We start from the raw sequence: 17495 nt of genomic DNA, 5'->3' as shown, positions 1-17495 counted from the left end.
AGCTGAGGTAGAAGGATCACTTGAGCCCAGGAGTTGGTGGCTGCAGTGAGTCATGACTGCACCACCACATTGCAGCCTGGGCTTCGGAGCAAAACCCCACCTCAAAAAAAAAAAAAAAAAAAAAAAAAAATGCAGGAAGACCAAGAGCCACTGGCCATTTTCTCAGGGGCATTTAGAAGGACAGTATTTTAGCAAATAGTAGAATCGCATGAGTTCTTGAAAAACACAAAACGGGCCATCCACAGCCACCACCTTAGTTGCTTTGAGGAAAGCAAACAGTTTCAGAGAAAGCATCCTATTACCAACAACTCCACAGGATTCAACAGAACGAATTTCACCAGGTGAAGTAGAGTAATCACGGGTGTGATTCTTGGCATATTTCAAAAACCCTCCTTTGAACACTGGCTTGGCAACTCCTTCTACCTACCGCCTTCTGTTCACTGAGAATTTTGCCCTTCTCATGGGCCTCCTCCTCGTGTCTCTGCATCATGTTCTCCAGCGTCTCCTTGTCGGCCAGGTCTTTCTTTATCTGATTGTCCAACACCTACAAAAACAAAAGAAGCAGCAAATGTTCTCAGGAGCCAAGCTGAGCAGGGAAGACTAAACGGGGACACCTGAGAAAATCTAGGAAAGAGGAAAAAAGCAGGAGAGAGGCCCAAGGTCTCCAAATTCTGGGGCAAAGAGAAGGCAAAAACTGGGAGTCCGCTTATCGACCAGGATAAGATTTAAAAGTCAAATATTACCATCCAATGGCAAGTAACACATTGACTTGAACTAAGAATTTATTTTAAAATCAGCAGCCCAAAGACCAGAGAGATATATTCAAAATGAGGCAGACTCCAGAATGAGAAGGGAGGGGAAAACAAGGTTGCTCTAGATCCAGACCTAGAGAATAAATTTCTTATAATCTGCAGATGTTACCTGGGGACAACTTTTTCTTCGCCAATACACGCGTAGTTTTCAGAATATTCCTCACTCCTAACTTATACAAATTAATTCTAGATCCTCCTGGGCTGTGTGCAAGAGGGAGAGAAGCCGAAGACAGAGGAAGTCTATGTGACCAAGGATGATGCTCGGAAACAACCAGGAACAAGAGGATGGTGGCCACCAATAACGTAAGGGGACGACCGATTAAAGTGGTCAACAGATTAAAAAGATAACCTAAAAGAAAGAAAAAAAAATGCCTCTTTCCCTGGTTCTTTCCTCTGATCCAACTAGGGGGAGAAAAGAAAAGTCACTGGGAAAAGAAACCTTTCCCAGGGGAAGAGAGATCATGTGTTCTCAGGGCTCAGAATGCCACTGTAAGCACCTACTGTTCCCAAGAGGAAACACAAAACAGTAATGGTATCACCAATTGCCAACTTGATCTAATGTTCTTTGGGGCACACACAGCTCTACGAGTTGCCAAAACAACAAGCAAAAAGGAAGGAAAAAAGAAGACAACATCATAACATTCCCGAGCCTTTGACCACAGCCCTACATTTCTCACCACAGAGGCTCCATTCTGCTTTTCCAAAGAACACCAATGACATCAAGAAAGACAACAGGATCCTGGGAATAAAGCTGAAAGAGCTGGGGTCACAGATAGGGCTGAAATCTGCCTTTCCCACAATGTCTATTGTGAAAGGACTGTCACAGCTCATGGGGACATCGTCCCTAAAAAGAGCCAGTCAGCGGGGAGGGAGTCCACAAGAGAAAGAAAGGAAAGAGCAGATTTCAAAGAGTTCTTTAAACTAGAACTGACTGATGAAAAAAAATAGAATGGAAGTTGGGAGAGAAGACCAAAAGGTGGGAACAGGGTCATGAGAGAAAGGAAGAAGCTCAAAAGGATACTCTCTTGGATGTCTGAGCATGATTCTAAAATTACGAGCAAGAACAGGGTGGAATCGAGGGTATGATCATAATTATTACTAAAATGGCCTGATAGAGGCTGGAACAGGAAACACAAAGCAGAACAGGCTAAAAAGAAATGGTTTCATAAAGATTCCAGTAGGGAAGAAAGACAGATCTTTCCCTGACATTCCTCGGGATCTATAAAACAAATTTCTTTCCATCTAGAAGTTAGCAGAGACCACATAATATCTAGACCACATATGCTCTTTATTTTTTTATGAGGTGCTAAAGCAATGAAATACATTTTCAGGATGGCTGTGCTCAAAATAAGACCTCAACTTTGGTCAAGAAGGATACCGATAAGAGGTAAGTATGAGCTAGAAGGGATAGGCTTCTATCAAGAATGTATGCATTAGGCCAGGCATGGTGGCTCACGCCTGTAACCACAGCACTTTGGGAGGCTGACACGGGTAGAGATCACTTGGGGACAGAACTCTGAGACCAGCCTGGGCAACATAGCAAGACCCCATTTCTACAAAAAGTATAAAAAGTAGTAATGAGCTGGGCATGGTGTTGTGCACCTGTAATCCCAGCTACTCAGGAGGATAAGATGGGAGGATTGCTTGAGCCCAGGAGTTCGAAGTCCCACTGAGCTATGATCATGCCACCGCACTCTACCCTGGGTGATGGAGCAAGAACCTGTCTCAAAACAATAAACAGATAAATAAAAGAACATATGGATCTCTCTTAGCTTTCATAGAGTTCAACTGGCAGAAAGATGAACAAGATGTATGGGGGAGAAGGGGAGCAAAACATTTATTTGAAATAAGAGATTCCACTAAAGACATCTAAATCAATTTAAGATAGAATATGGCTTTTGATAGGAACATCAATATCATCAACAAATCATAGAATATGTTTTACAAAGGGTTAATTTCTATGTAATTACAAAGATGCCAGTAGACTACCGTATACATTCTCATAATTTTCTAAAAACTGAAGTACTAGGGGTCACAGGAGAACACTTTGAGGTCATTTCTGGGTTGTTTTCCCATATGTCTTTCCATGGCTCACTGCAGCCTCAACCTCCTGATCACAAGCGATCCTCCCACCTCAGCCTCCCAAGTAGCTGGGACTACAGGTGTGTACCACCTGGCCGGCAAATTTTTATATTTTTTGTAGACAAGATGTGAAGGGTGTCTCACTTTGTTACACAGACTGGTCTCGAATTCCCGGACTCAAGTGATCTGCCCACCCTGGCCCCTCAAAGTGCTGAAATTACAGATGTGAACCACCGTGCCTAGCCTCCTATATTTCTTTTTTTGTTTTGTTTTGTTTTGTTTTTTTGAGACGGAGTCTCGCTCTGTGGCCCAGGCTGGAGTGTAGTGGCACGATCTCAGCGCACTGCAAGCCCCGCCTCCCGGGTTCCCACCATTCTCCCGCCTCAGCCTCCGAGTAGCTGGGACTACAGGCGCCGCCGCCACGCCCGGCTAGTTTTTTTTGTATTTTTAGTAGAGACGGGGTTTCACCGTGTTAGCCAGGATGGTCTCGATCTCCTGACCTCGTGATCCACCCGCCTCGGCCTCCCAAAGTGCTGGGATTACAGGCTTAAGCCACCGCGCCCGGCCTCCTATATTTCTTTTCCTGAAAAACAACCAAAAATAACACCGGGGTAAAAGATGCCAGGGTGGTGATGGTGATGATGCTGTGTAAGCATGTACGTGTTAGATTCTCCGAGAAAGGACCACTCAACTCTTTGAGAATACCAACCAAATCAATAACAAGATCACCACAAAAATTGAAATCCCCCTTCAATGTCTGGTTGGAAAGGGGAAGTGACAATATTCAAGATATAATAAACAGCATCTGATTCTCAAGAACATAAGAATGAATTAAAGGCTTGATCCAAATCATAATGAAAATGTGATGTGATTTTAAAAGGAAATTGATAGAGTGGCAGCCATTTCTAATAGCATAGTGGGCTACGTGTCAGGCCAGCCCTTCTCTTGAAAATGATTAAAAATGCTAGATAAAATATAAAAAACATTTCCCCAAAAGCACCTACAAGTTGGCAAGAGAGTAAGAAATTACCAAAAACTAAGTAAAACAGAAGCAGGAAGAGGTAAGAAGGGTTTAACCTGAGGTATTTACTGAAACAAATGAACTTGAGTTTCAGTTTTTATAGCCTCAGTGGTCAAGAAAAGGCAGAAATGAAAGCCCCCGATCACCCACCAAGGTAGGCACACATTTCCTCCAAGGCCTCAAATAATTTCCATTAATAATTCTCCAAGGAAAATAAAACAGTCACCAGGACAAAGAACCAAGAGAAACAACAGAGCAGAAACAGACCTTCAAATACTTCACATAGTGGAGTTGTCAGGTACAGATGATAAAATAACTATGCTCAATACATTTAAAGAAAGACAAGTTAGGCTTGAAAATGAATGCACAGAACAGAAGATGATTGTTTTAAATAATCTAGCAAACTTGGGAATGACTCAAATAGAATGTCTAGAAGTAAAAAATATAACAACCGAAATTAAAGCTCAACAGAAAATTTAAAAATTACCCAGGCATGGTGGCATGCACCTATAGTCCCAGCTACTCAGGAGGCTGAGGTGGGAGGATTGCTTAAGCCCAGGTTGCAGTGAGCTATGACTGCACCACTGCAGAGTGACAGAGTGAGATCCTGTCTCAAAAAAAAAAAAAAAGAAAGAAAGAAAGAAAAGAAAAAACTCAGTGGAACAGTAGATTAGACACAGCTAAGAAAGAATTCACAAATTGGAAAATATGTCAGAAGAACCTACTCAAAATGTAGCACAAAGAAACAAAGAAATAGAAAATATTTTAAAAGGCTAAATTGAAGCTGATCTAACTGAGGCCCAAACAAATTCTTTTTTTTTCTTTTTTGAGACAGAGTCTCACTCTGTCGCCCAGGCTGGAGTGCCGTGGTGAAATCTCGGCTCACTGCAACCTCTCCTCACTGGGTTCAAGAGATTCTCCTGTCTCAGCCTCCCAAGTAGCTGGGACTACAGGTGCACACCACCACGCCTGGATAATTTTTTTTGTATTTTTAGTAGAGGTGGGGTTTCACCATGTTGGCCAGGCTGGTCTTGAACTCCTGACTTCAGGTGATCCACCCACCTCTGCCACCCAATAGAAGCAGGGTTTCACCATGTTGGCCAGGCTGGTCTTGAACTCCTGACCTCAGGTGATCCACCCGCCTCTGCCACCCAAGTGCTGGGATTACAGGCGTGAGTCACCGCACCCAACCCCAATCAAATTCTTAAAAGGAAAAGAGAGAAGGGGAAGAGACAATATTTGAGATATAATGACCACCAACTTTCTAGAGTAAATAAAAAGATATGAATCTATTCAAAAGCCTAGGAGGCCCCAGCTCTACAAAAAAACATTTTTTAAATAGCCAGGTATGGTGTCACGTTGCCTATAGTCCCAGCTACTTGGGTGGCTGAGGTGGGAAGATCACCTGAGTCTACTGCGCTGAGCAAGACAATGTCTCTAAAAATAATAATAATAATAATAATATATATATATATCTTAAAGCCCAGTAAATCTCAAGCAGAGTAAGATAAGTAAAAAGAAATTGACTTTTTTTCTTTTTTTTTTTTTTCTTGGAGACAGGGTCTCACTGTGTGCCCCAGGCTGGAATGAAGTAGTGCAATCTCAGCTCACTGCAACCTCCACCTCCCAAGTTCAAGCAATTCTCCCATCCCAGCCTCCCAAGTAGCTGGAAATACAGGTGCGTGCCACCACACCCACCTAATTTTTATATTTCTTGTAGAGACAGGAGTCTCACCAAGTTGCCCAGGCTAGTCTTAAATTCCTAGACTCAAGTGATTCACCCGTCTCGGCCTCCCAAAGTCCCAAAGTGCTAGGATTATAGGCATGAGCCACCACACCTAGCCAAGAAATCCACATTTGGACACAATACAGTAAGCCTCAGAAAAATTAAAGGCAAAGTAAAATTTTAAAGAAAAAGCCAAAGAAAAATCGAACTACCATATGATCCAGCAATCCCACTGCTGGAAAGGAAAGAAAAGGAAATCAGTATATCAAGGAGATATCTGCACTCCCATGTTTGCTGCAGTACTAGTTAAAATAGCTAAGATTTGGAAACAACTGCCCAAGCGTCCATCAGCGGATGAATGGATAAAGAAAATGTGGTATATGGACACAGGGCAGGGAACAACAGAAACCCTGTCGGCGGGGGTGGGGTGGGGGCAGCATCAGAAAGATAGGAAGAATAGCTAATGCATGCTCGGCTTAAGACCTATGTGATGGGTTGATCTGTGCAGCCAATCACCATGGCACATGTTGTTTACCTGTGTAACAAACCTGCACATCCTGAACATGTACCCCAGAACTTAAAAGTTGAAGGGAAAAAAAAAAGAAAGAAAATGTGGTACAGGTACAGCAATGGAGTACTATTCAACCATAAAAAGGAATGAGATCCAGTCATTTGCAACAACATGGATGGAACTGGAGATCATTATATTAATTGAAATAAGCTAGGCACAGAAAGACAAACATCACATATTCTCACTTATTTATGGGACCTAAAAATCAACTTAATTAAACTCACAGACATAGAGTATAGAAGGATGGTTAACAGAGGTTGGGAAGCGTAGAAGGGGTTGTAGGGAAGATGGGGATGGTCAATGGCCACAAAAAAATGGAATGAACAAGACCTAGTATTTGAGAGTACAATAGGGTGACTATAGTCAATAGTGACTTAATTGTGTATTTTAAAATAACTTAAAGAATGTAATTGGATTATTTGTAACTCAAAGGATAAATGCTTGAGGGGATGGAGACCCCATTCTCCATGATGTGCTTATTTCACATTGCAGGCCTGTATCAAAACATCTCATGTATCCCATAAATATATACACCTACTATGTACCCACAAAAATTAAAAATTAAAAAAAGAAAAAGGATTATAGAAATGATCATGGATTAAATGACAATTAGTTTAAAAATCATTTTAAAGATGAAATTGAGATAAATGATGATCACATTTAAAAAAAAAAAAAAAGGGTTTTTTTTTGGAACTTCAGATTTCCAATTCTTCACGTAAGTAACACTCTGAAATCTCCCACCGTGGAATAAGGACAGTATTCACCCCAAACAGAACTTTGGTCTAGCAAGAAGTGGCCACAAGGGCGCAGGAAGAGATGGGAGCTACATGCTACTATAAGAGGAAGGCCAGGGAAGATCAGAAAATGTCTTTACTTTAATCTTTTCCTCGTAGTGCTGCTCTTTCTGTTTCAGGTGCACTTCTAGGTGCTGGGCTGAGACTTGGGCCTCCCGATGTTTCTCTTCGAGCTCCTAGACACAAAAGAAAAAACAATCAGGTGTGCAGAGGGCAGGACACCGCCAATGCACGTTAGACATTCACAGGAAATATGACTTTGGTACAGGTACCACAGGTAACAGGCATCTGGTCCTCCATTACTAGCCTAAGGCTCTTCGGAAGGAAACCACCACTGTGCCTTGGCCCTGGGTTTTCCAAGTCCAAGTATTCGCACACACATATACACATAGCTGGTGGGCTGTAAGGCCTGAGACCACAAATACGTCAGTGTGACACGTCAAACAAAGGCAGCTCTTCATCTTTGCATAGAGAAATAAGAGTAACAAGGCAATATTGGAAAGTTTAGTACATGACAAAGCCCTGACCACTATCTTGAACCTCAGGCCATTTTCACTGTGATGACAGGCTTAAATGAGAAAAGTCATTTTAATATATGATTATGATTTTAAAAAATACTTTGTATTTTCCTCATTAACAGAATTATTGCTCAAGAACCCTAGCTAAAAAGGAAAACTAATGTTACAATCCAAGCACTTCAAGTTTTGAATGATTATTTTAACTGACTGGTAAGTAGTGTATGTGACTATCTGTAGATGTGCATGTGACGTGATGTTCATATGATACAATGCAAATGGGGACAAAGACAAAACATACAATACACTGATAATGACATAAAAATGTACACATACATATTAAAGATTAGAAGAGAATCTGGAGTAATATAAATAGCCTACATTCAATGTTCTCTTAATTCTTTTATTATTAAGTGTCCAGCTTTTTTTTAACGGAGTTTTGCTCTTGTTGCCCAGGCTGGAGTGCACTGGCGCGATCTTGGCTCACTGCAACCTTCGCCTCCCGGGTTCAAGCAATTCTCATATGTCTCAGTCTCCCGAGTAGCTGGGATTACAGGCATGCACCACCATGTCCGGCTAATTTTTGTATTTTTAGTGGAGGCAGGGTTTCACCATGTTGGTCAGGCTGGTTTCAAACTCGTGACCTCAGGTGATCCACCCGCCTCAGCCTCCCAAAGTGCTGGGATTACAGGCATGAATCACCATGCCTGGCCAAGTTTCTAGCTTTTAAACAAAATTGTAATTCACTTGAAAATTATAGCAGTTCATTTGCCAATATTTTATAAACTGACCTTATAAAAGGCAGCATTCAATTCACTAAAACATTCTGTAAATGCACAGATAGCTGCATCTATATTAATTCTTATGAATCTGGACCCATCAGTTAATTACTAATACCGAGTCATTACTCCAAGTTTTCAACTCTTTATACTACCATGAAATTTTTCTTTGAAGTAGAAGCAATTATGAGGGTTTTGAAGAATGAGGAAATTATATAGGATATGTTCATAAAATGGTGGTGAAAAAGTTACTTAGAGATTCACACGCACTTAAAATGTTAGTGATTAAGCTTTTGAAATTCTAAAGTCTACAAGCATTGGATTTGCTTTGAGGGCAATTAAAGTTCAGTCTTAAGACCAGGTGCACAAGATCTCCTGCAATTCAACAGATGTGATCTTGAAGAGTTGAAAATAAACAGGATTAATAAAAACATATTTTAAAAGGTTCTGTATGTACTTGGCTAAAGGATCTCTTGCAATAACTTCTTTTACTAAGGCCAAAGACTCTACTGTAATGAGTGTACCATTATCTGTTTTGAAAGTTCTTATCAGAATAGCAAATATTTTAAAGGCAATGACATTTGGGGATCTATGCTCAGTCATCATCATTACATAATGGTACTAAGGACCACTCTTTGCCCATGTCCTGGATACTTTGCAGCCTAAGCACAGGGTTCTTGAGCAAAAGGCACCTTCTAATAAATGAAGTCACAATCACAAAGGTACTCCGGCAGGTGGCAAGATACACTCGGACAAAGAAATCTGCTTATTTTTCCTTTAGGTTAGAAATCATTTGATAATCATCTTTTTTATTTTTTTTCCAGTTTCGGTCTTCATAAGATAGCACAGGAATGGAAATCAGAATCTAAAATTAGATGAAAAAAAAAAAACCTCAGGTATCTGACACTGACAACTTTAAGACCAAATTTCTGGTCTCTTTGTGAACGGGAGTTTATAACACGTAATCCAAGAATGCAGAACTCTCTACTCCTCCATTTTAATTGTAAGTGAACCTTAGGAAGAGCAGATCTTCTACAAATCTGACTTCTTGGTGGTTTGGCATTTTTTGTTGTTGTTGTCATTTTTTAAACAGAAATTTTCTAGATGTATTGGATCAACTCTTCAGTCCTGTTATGCAAATACTGTTGTTTGCTGCTAAATTTCCAGCTCCTAGAACAGTGCCTGGCACATAGTAGAAGCTCATTAAATATTTGTTGAATGAATGAATGAACACATCACCATTAAACAGAGAAACACTTTGCAACCACAAGAGAGTTAACCACTTCGTTTATACCAAGCAAGGGATAGCAGCGGTGGGATCTCAGCGGGATCTGATTTTATGCTCATGATAAAATTCAAACACTTGACAATAGCCAAGAGAAACTTTGATGACGGAACAAGAGAACAGAAAGGGCAGACTAACAGTCACATCTGTCTTTGTGTGCAGACATATATACAAAGACTGGGTGTCATAGCAAAACAATTTAACCCATTTTTCTTTTACCTGTTGATTCGAGAACATCCATATATTTATAAATATACACAAACAGAAATGTAAAGTTGTAAACAGTTTGATTTGGTATTAAGTATAGACCTATAAGTTGGCCACTCTGGAATTCCAGTAGTTGCTGGTGACTCATTTCCCAGAAGTGATGTGAAGAGAGAGAGATGAAGTGCCCTGCTCACCACCTTGCCTCCTTAGGGTGGAGAGGAATGACCAATGACTTCAGAGTCTCTCCCCAGGTGGGACAGGAATGGACTCCAAGTCATTCTTGAGTCTCAAACATGATGTCAAATTTCTGGCTGTGGGACTGAGGTCCAAGGAGAGCCCTTCAAAGGAGGTGCTGTCTTCCACCCTGGCAGGGGCAAAACGTCAACATATCTGCAAACACCACCCGAGTCTTCCTTGATCAAGTTAATTTGGTCATCAGAGCCTGAGACAGAATCAGGATGACTATAGGCCCTAAAAAAAGACCTGCTATATCTAAGGAAATTGAGAAAATAATAATAATAATAACCAACTGTAGCAGAGAGAGTGAGTGGGTGAACATGGATCTATGACAAATACTACTCCTAGCAAAACAATTCTGTATGACTAATTGCTTTCTTCTCTAAAAGCAAGAATCCAAATTTCGGTCTTAAAGTTCTAAACCCCTACAGCTCTTTAAATTGTCATTGCAAAGTTGACGGCTATTCAAAGCTCTGCTGATAGAAATATGTCAACACTCCTATAAAAATGTACTGAAAATGATAGATGCACGTTCTACTTTAAACAAACAAAAAAAAAAGCCAGGCTGTAGCAAAAAGAGCAAAAAATTATATTTACGGATCTGTTACCAGTGCTGAAATGTCCGTTATTTGGTTATTCATACTACTCTACGATGTGGTATATGCTGAAACCACCTCACTTACTTCATCTACTTGGAGATACCTCCCTCATTGTGGCGGATAATTCTTCTTCTAACCCCCTTCCCTTTGCAACCTCTAACCTGTTATCTTTTAACTTTGCAACTTTCATTCCTGCTCACCAGAATTTTATCAGCCATCTGCTGGATCTGTTGGGATTTTGTCTGGATGTCATCCTTCAGTCTGTTTTCTCTACGCTCCATGGTCTCTAGTCTCTTTACCTTGTTCTCCAGAGAATGGCGACGTTCCTGTAGGTCATGAATCAATCAGAGAGTTTTAATGGAGTAACTGCTATGGGCATAACACCTGCACCGAGGGAAAGAGCCCTCAAGAAGCATACACTCGAGTCAGGAAGAAAAGCCTCAGGCACCCGAAGCAACAGTAGAGAAAATAAGACTCTATAATCCAGGTACTCAGTTGTGTAGGTTACAAAAGTGCATTCATTCATTCAAATATTTACCAAGCACCTACTATCTGCAAAGTGCCACACTAGGCATCACGGAAAATACAGAGGAAGATGGCATCATTCCTGCCCTTGGAGGAGATAAGATAAACATAAATAATCATAATATAGGTTAAGATGAGGAAGAACCATAAAGCAAAGAGGTACAAAGTGCTGCAGGAGGTTGCAGGCAGGACAGAGGACTTTTAATTGGACAGTTGAGCAGAGACATCAGAGAGGCGTGAGCTCTGGAGGGGGGTGGTATATGGTGTTTTGCAGTAGGAAGGACAGGAGAGGAGGGGAAATGTTTCAGACAAAAGGAGACACATTAGCAGAAACACAGCAGTGGTCAAGAGCCAGCCTGGGCCCCAAGCGAAGCCTGGAATGGCTACAGCACAGCACGTTTCAGGGGGAGGGCAGGTGAAAAGCAGAAAGGTCAAAGGTTGAGGGTTTCAGGTGCCAGGCTCAGGGGTACACCTGGGCATTATGGAACCCTGAAAGGTTTGGGATGGGGCAGGGAATTCTGAGAAATCTGGTTCTTGAGGTCCATGAATCTTTCACTGTGTGAACTAGCTGGAAGGAAGGAGAAGCTGGAGGCAGATGGCCAAGAAATTATTAGATTTGCTCAGCTAAGGGGAGAGGGCTTAGACTACAAGGAGGGCTACAGAAATGGGAAGCAGGAGATGAACAGGAGATGTATGGTTGCATTTACAGGACGGAAGGACTCACTGAATAGCGGGGTCCAGAGAAAAGGAAAGGACACCAAGGTTGCAAGCCTGGAATGACCAGATGAATGATGGTGGCCCTGCCTGGCATGAGGAAAGTGAGAAGGGAAACCAAGCTTGCCGGGGAAGAGACTGAGTTCATTCTAAATCTGATGCACCATTCAGACACTCAGTTGGAATTCAGAGGAGCCGGGGGAAATGCAGACGAATGTGGGTGAGGATGGCCCGAAAGAGACATGTACCAGGAGGTTCACACCAAGAAAAAGACCAAGCAATAGGAAAGCAAAAGACCCAGCAATAGGAGGAGGGTGAAATCGACTATGGCATGCCCCTTCTGTGGGACAAACACCAAGGGGCAGAGGAGGCGAAGAATCGCTTTTTATCCTGCATTCTCCTGTACTAAGTTTTTTACAATGAAAAGGCACTCATGTGGTTCTGGTAAAATTATACAAATGATTTCAACAACAACAACAACAACAACAAAGAATTTGAAGTAGAGAAGAGGCCCAAAAATATAGATCTGAGAGTCATTGACACGCAGGTAATAGGTGAAATCTTGCAAATTAATATGCTATTAATATCACGGAGGGGAAAGACGAGGAAAAAACAGAGGGAAGAGAAAGAAAAACCCAATGATGGAGCTTCGGTTAACCTATAAAAATAAAAATTCTCCCAGATTAGTGAGTAGGTCAGAGGAAAATAAACAGAAAGAAAAAGCTTCTATGAAGACATCTTTCCACTTGAAGCTGCTCTGACAAATCTTTCTTTCCCCTAGGGGGAAATGATTCCCAGCCTCTCAGGTTTCAAAGGGATCTTCAGAAGGGAAAGCAGCTTGGTCAAACATAAGCCAGGGATAGTCTGGCAGTTTCTTTCCTTGGGCACAGCCAAAGGCCGAGGCCGCTGGGGCCTGGGCTGGAGGTTCCCTGCTCACCTCGGCTTCCACCAGCTTCTTTCTGATGCCTTCAGAAGAATCCTCTCGGTTCTGCAGCTTCTCCAGCTCCCTCTCGGCTCGCTCCTTTGCCTGGCGGATATTCTGCAGCAGCTCGGTGGCCTCGGTGCTGGCTTTTACAGCCTAGGAAGAGAGGAGGAAAAGGAGATAAGTGGCCAAATTTATTCATGGAAAAAGATGGTGACAGTACATTCTGCACATGTATCCCAGAACTTAAAGTATCATCTAAAAAAAAAAAAGATAGTGACAGTGTCCTAAATAAAAAAGCAGGTAATACTGAGTTTACCATTTGTCAAAACAAATACACAATCATTAATAATTTCATTATTCTAAGGTGCACTTTTTTTAACATCACTGAATTTGAAATGCATCCTACAATTAAAATTGATGCATTTTTCTTTCTTGGGGTATGTAAGATAATGGTGTATCTGACAATCATTAGCATCTTCGATTCGATGCAAGATAGTGAATGGAAATAGAAAGATCTAAATGGACTGATCTACCCAGATATCAATGTATTTGCCTTGAAGCATTAATTTTCTCCTTATTTGAATTATCTCATTTGTTAATTTTCCTATGGGAAATATTGAGATATACTGAGTTAAAACAAATATATCATTCAAATGACTTCGCCTGTTTTTGCTGTTTTTATTGTTTGTTTGGTTTTTTTTGTTTTTTGTTTTTGAGACAGAGTTTGCTCTTGTTGCCCAGGCTGGAGTGCAATGGTGCAATCTCAGCTCGCCGCAACCTCCGCCTCCTGAGGTTCAAGTGATTCTCCTGCCTCAGCCTCCCAAGTAGCTAGGATTACAGGCATGCGCCACCACGTCCAGCTAATTTTGTTATTTTTAGTAGAGACAGGGTTTCACCATGTTGGTCAGGCTGGTCTCGAACTCCTGACCTCAGGTGATCTGCCCGCCTCAGCCTCCCAAAGTGCTGGGATTATAGGCGTGAGCCACCAGGCCTGGCCTGTTTTTGCTGTTTTTAAATGTGGGTACTGGAAATTTTTAAATTACATCTGTGAGTAATATTTGCGGCTCCCTCACACTTTGATTGGAGAGCACAGTTCTAGATGGAGACGTGCATCCTCTCACAAGCTTCTGGCTAAAGAGGGCCATGAGGGCTTTCATTAGAGAGCTCAAGAATAAGGAAGCAGGGGGCAAAGAGTGGATAAGCAAAAAGCAGTATATCTACAAAATAGAATATGATTCCACCTTAAGAAGGAAGGAAATTCTGATACATGCTACCACATGAATGCAACTTTAGGACATTATGCTAAATGAAATAAGCCAGTCACAAAAGGACAAACACTGGATGATTCCAGTTATATGAGGTACATAAAGTAGTCAAAATCATAGAAACAGAAAGTAGAAGGTGAGGGGGATGAGAGCAATTCATATTTGGTGGTTATCGAGTTTCAGTGTAACAAGACAAAAACGTTCCAGAAATCCACTGCCCAGTAATAGGAATAAACTTAGCACAACTGAACTGTACACTTAAAAATGGTTAAGATGGTAATTTAATGTTATGTGGGTTTTTTACCACAATTTTAAAAAAGGAGGAGGAGGAGGAGCTCTATTAAACCAAGCCAGCAAACACATTCACAAACATTCTCAATGCCAAAGGTATGTCCCAGAGCCACATTCATTCTGGCCCTTCCATTAAGCATTTCCAGTGTTCAACTAAAGGAAGGACCTGAAAATTGCTCTTAAATGTTCTCACCACAAAAAACATAAGAAGAATGTGAGGTGATGGATCTGTCAGCTGGCTTGACTTAATCACTTCACAATGTGTGTGTGTGTGTGTGTGTACATCACATTGCATACCATAAGTTTATGCAATTATTATTTGCCAACTATACCTTAATGAAGCTAGGGAAAAAATTAATAAAAATTTTAAAAACAAGATAAAATGGTCAGGTACAGTGGTTCATGCCTGTAATCCCAGCATCTTGGGAAGCAATGGCAGGTGGATCACTTGAGTCCAGGTGTTTGAGACCAGCCTGGGCAACATGGCAAAATCCTATCTCTACAGAAAATACAGAAAATCAGCTGGGCATAGTGGTGCACACCTGTGGTCCCAGCTACGCTGGAGGTGGAGGTGGGAGGATCACCTGAGCCTGTGAAGTCAAGGCTGCAGTGAGCCATGATCATGCCCTGCACTCCAGCCTAGGTGACAGAGTGAGACCCTGTCTCAAAAAAGTTAAATAAGTTGGCCAGGCGCAGTGGCTCGTGCCTATAATCCCAGCATTTTGGGACGCCGAGGCATGCAGATCACCTGAGGTCAGGAGTTCGAGACCAGCCTGACGAACATGGTGAAACCCCGTGTCTACTAAAAATACAAAAATTAGCCAGGTGTGGTGGCACATGCCTGTAATCCCAGCTATTCTGGGGGCTGAGGCAGGAGAATCCCTTGAACCTGGGAGGCAGAGGCTGCAATGAGCCAAGATCGTACCACTGCACTCCAGCCTGGGCAACAGAGCAAGACTCCGTCTCAAAAAAATTTTTTTTAATTAAATAATTAAACAATTAAATAAAAGGAGTGCCATTAGCACAAACTTTGCAGGATGCTATAAACCAAACTCACGCCCCTTCCCAATCACGTGACAACCCCAAGGCTCCTCCAGCCTTCTGCAGGGCAGGCCTCCCGCTGGCGGAAAGCAGTCTGGGTGGGGAACTGCTTCTCTTACAAATGTGCATAAATGAGGTGCCAGGCCCCCTGAAGCGAGAGATGCAGGCCTCTTGGGTTCTGTCGTAGTATAATTAGAACTTTTACTTGAGAGTCTCACACAGCTTGGTTTTTAAAAATAAACACTGCTGACATGTCTCAAAAGGAAAAACTATATTCAGAACTCTGATATTTTCAGGTAATCGCTCACTCCCCCTTCATTTTCCTCAGCGCTGGGTGACTAATTCTGTTTCTTTCATCTTTCGTGCTCTGGGACAAGGCAAAGAAAGATGTTTGGAAAGGAGGTGGGGTGGGGGGGTAAGTTCCTGAAAAATCACCTTGGGCTTACCTTCTCCAGTTTCTCTTGGAGCTCCTGAATTTTGAGCTGCTGCTCAGCATTGATCTATAATTGAAATTCCAGGAAATAAAGCAAAAGGCAAATCGGCATTAACATCTTGCTACATTTATTGCAGTCCTATTCTCTTGAGGTTTCTATGGGGTCTTTTTCTTTGGGTTTCCAGAACCTACTAAGGAAGAGGAAGAACAGTGGCCTCTCAGGGAAGACTTTGTCCCAGTGCAAAGCTCCATGTTGACGATGTATGTAGGACCAGCAACATACAAATGGCAAAAAGAGAAAGTCGCTCAGTGCGTTACAACAATAACAATTTTCATGTATGTTTTACTAAGTGTCTGGGTTTGTTGCTGTGGGCAGGCATGACAAAAATGAGCTGTCTTTTACCTCATTTAGAGCCATAGTTAAATGTTGTCACCCAAAGGTGGACTATCAAAATAAGCCTCGAAGAGAGGTCTCTATTCATTAAGAATACTCTTCATCAATGATGGGCCACTGATAATAACATGAAAAATGTTATCTACCCAAAATATTAATAGCAAAACCAATCATGGAAAGTATACCTTCTCCAGTTTCGCATATTCTCCCACTTCAGGCTTCCCTTGATCCTTAGCCTGTAATTAAAAAGATACAACATATTGGGAAATCTCAACAACCTAAAAGTCGTGTAGACTACTTGGTCTCTGTGACCAAGATAATAATAGTAAATAAGAATGTTATCTTCTGTAAATAAAGACCAAGGGTTTTCCAAGGTATCCTACTATTTCTCAAACTAGGTTGTTTCTCATTAAACTAGGTTCTCCTTTTTCTTGCTAAGATCATATATGATTTTACCCAAAAAGCACCCTCCTGGAGGGTGGCTGACTACCTTCAACAGTTTATGCTGACATTCTGTCGCTTTCCGCTTGAATTCTTCAGCAGCGAGCCGAGACTCTCTCAGCTCAGATTCGTAGAGATCACTCCGTCTTCTTGCTGAGACAAGGTCCTCTTCCAACTGATTCATCATCAACCTCATTTCTTCCACTTGAGCCTGGTACTCCTAAAGCGCAGGCAATGGAATAAAAGTGAACTTTAGAACTCCGAAAAGAATAAACAGGCAGTGAGGATGGAAGAGTATTAACCACACAGGGAAGATGCACAGTGAAGAGAGATTGGCAAAGAAAAGACCTGGCCGGGCAAGGTGGCTCACACCTGTAATCCCAAAACTTTGGGAGGCCAAGGTGGTTGGATCACCTGAGGTCAGGAGTTCAAAACCAGCCTGGTCAACATGGTGAATCCTGTCTCTACTAAAAATATAAAAATTAGCTGGGTGTGGTGGTGCGGGCCTAAAGCCCCAGCTACTCAGCAGGCTGAGGCAGGAAAATCGCTTGAACCTGGGAGGCAGAGGTTGCAGTGAGCCAAGATCGCGCCACTGCACTCTAGCCTGGGTAACAGGGCAAGACTCCATCTCAAAAATAAAAAAATTTAAAAAAAAAAGAAAAAGACCTATAGACCTAGAGACAAGGGGAGTAGAAAGATGGACCCAGAATGAGGCACTAAGTAGGCAAAGGCGAGAAGTGTGGGGTGAAGACGAGGAAGAAAAAAAAATTAAACCTTAAAACTGTTTTGGCCGAGTGTGGTGGCTCATGCCTGTAATCCCAGCACTTAGGGAGGCTGA

General features: G+C 41.9%; 1 protein-coding gene across 6 annotated transcripts in view; it reads right to left on the bottom strand.

Moving 5' to 3' along the window:
* Positions 1–17495, bottom strand: part of CIT (citron rho-interacting serine/threonine kinase) — a 208960-nt gene that overhangs the window by 77090 nt on the left and 114375 nt on the right. For all 6 annotated transcript variants that reach the window (XM_033220411.1, XM_033220412.1, XM_033220414.1 and 3 more), the window contains exons 14-20: positions 16707–16877; positions 16402–16452; positions 15836–15889; positions 12805–12945; positions 10829–10954; positions 7087–7182; positions 428–544 (exon numbers count right to left, since the gene is read on the bottom strand). In XM_033220411.1, coding sequence (XP_033076302.1) covers positions 428–544; positions 7087–7182; positions 10829–10954; positions 12805–12945; positions 15836–15889; positions 16402–16452; positions 16707–16877 — 756 coding nt within the window. The remainder of the gene's footprint in view (positions 1–427; positions 545–7086; positions 7183–10828; positions 10955–12804; positions 12946–15835; positions 15890–16401; positions 16453–16706; positions 16878–17495) is intronic.

The sequence above is a fragment of the Trachypithecus francoisi genome, unplaced genomic scaffold (assembly GCF_009764315.1).
Source record: "Trachypithecus francoisi isolate TF-2019V2 unplaced genomic scaffold, Tfra_2.0 Lachesis_group11, whole genome shotgun sequence".
NCBI lineage: Eukaryota > Metazoa > Chordata > Mammalia > Primates > Cercopithecidae > Trachypithecus > Trachypithecus francoisi.
This window is presented reverse-complemented; position numbering and strand designations above follow the sequence as displayed.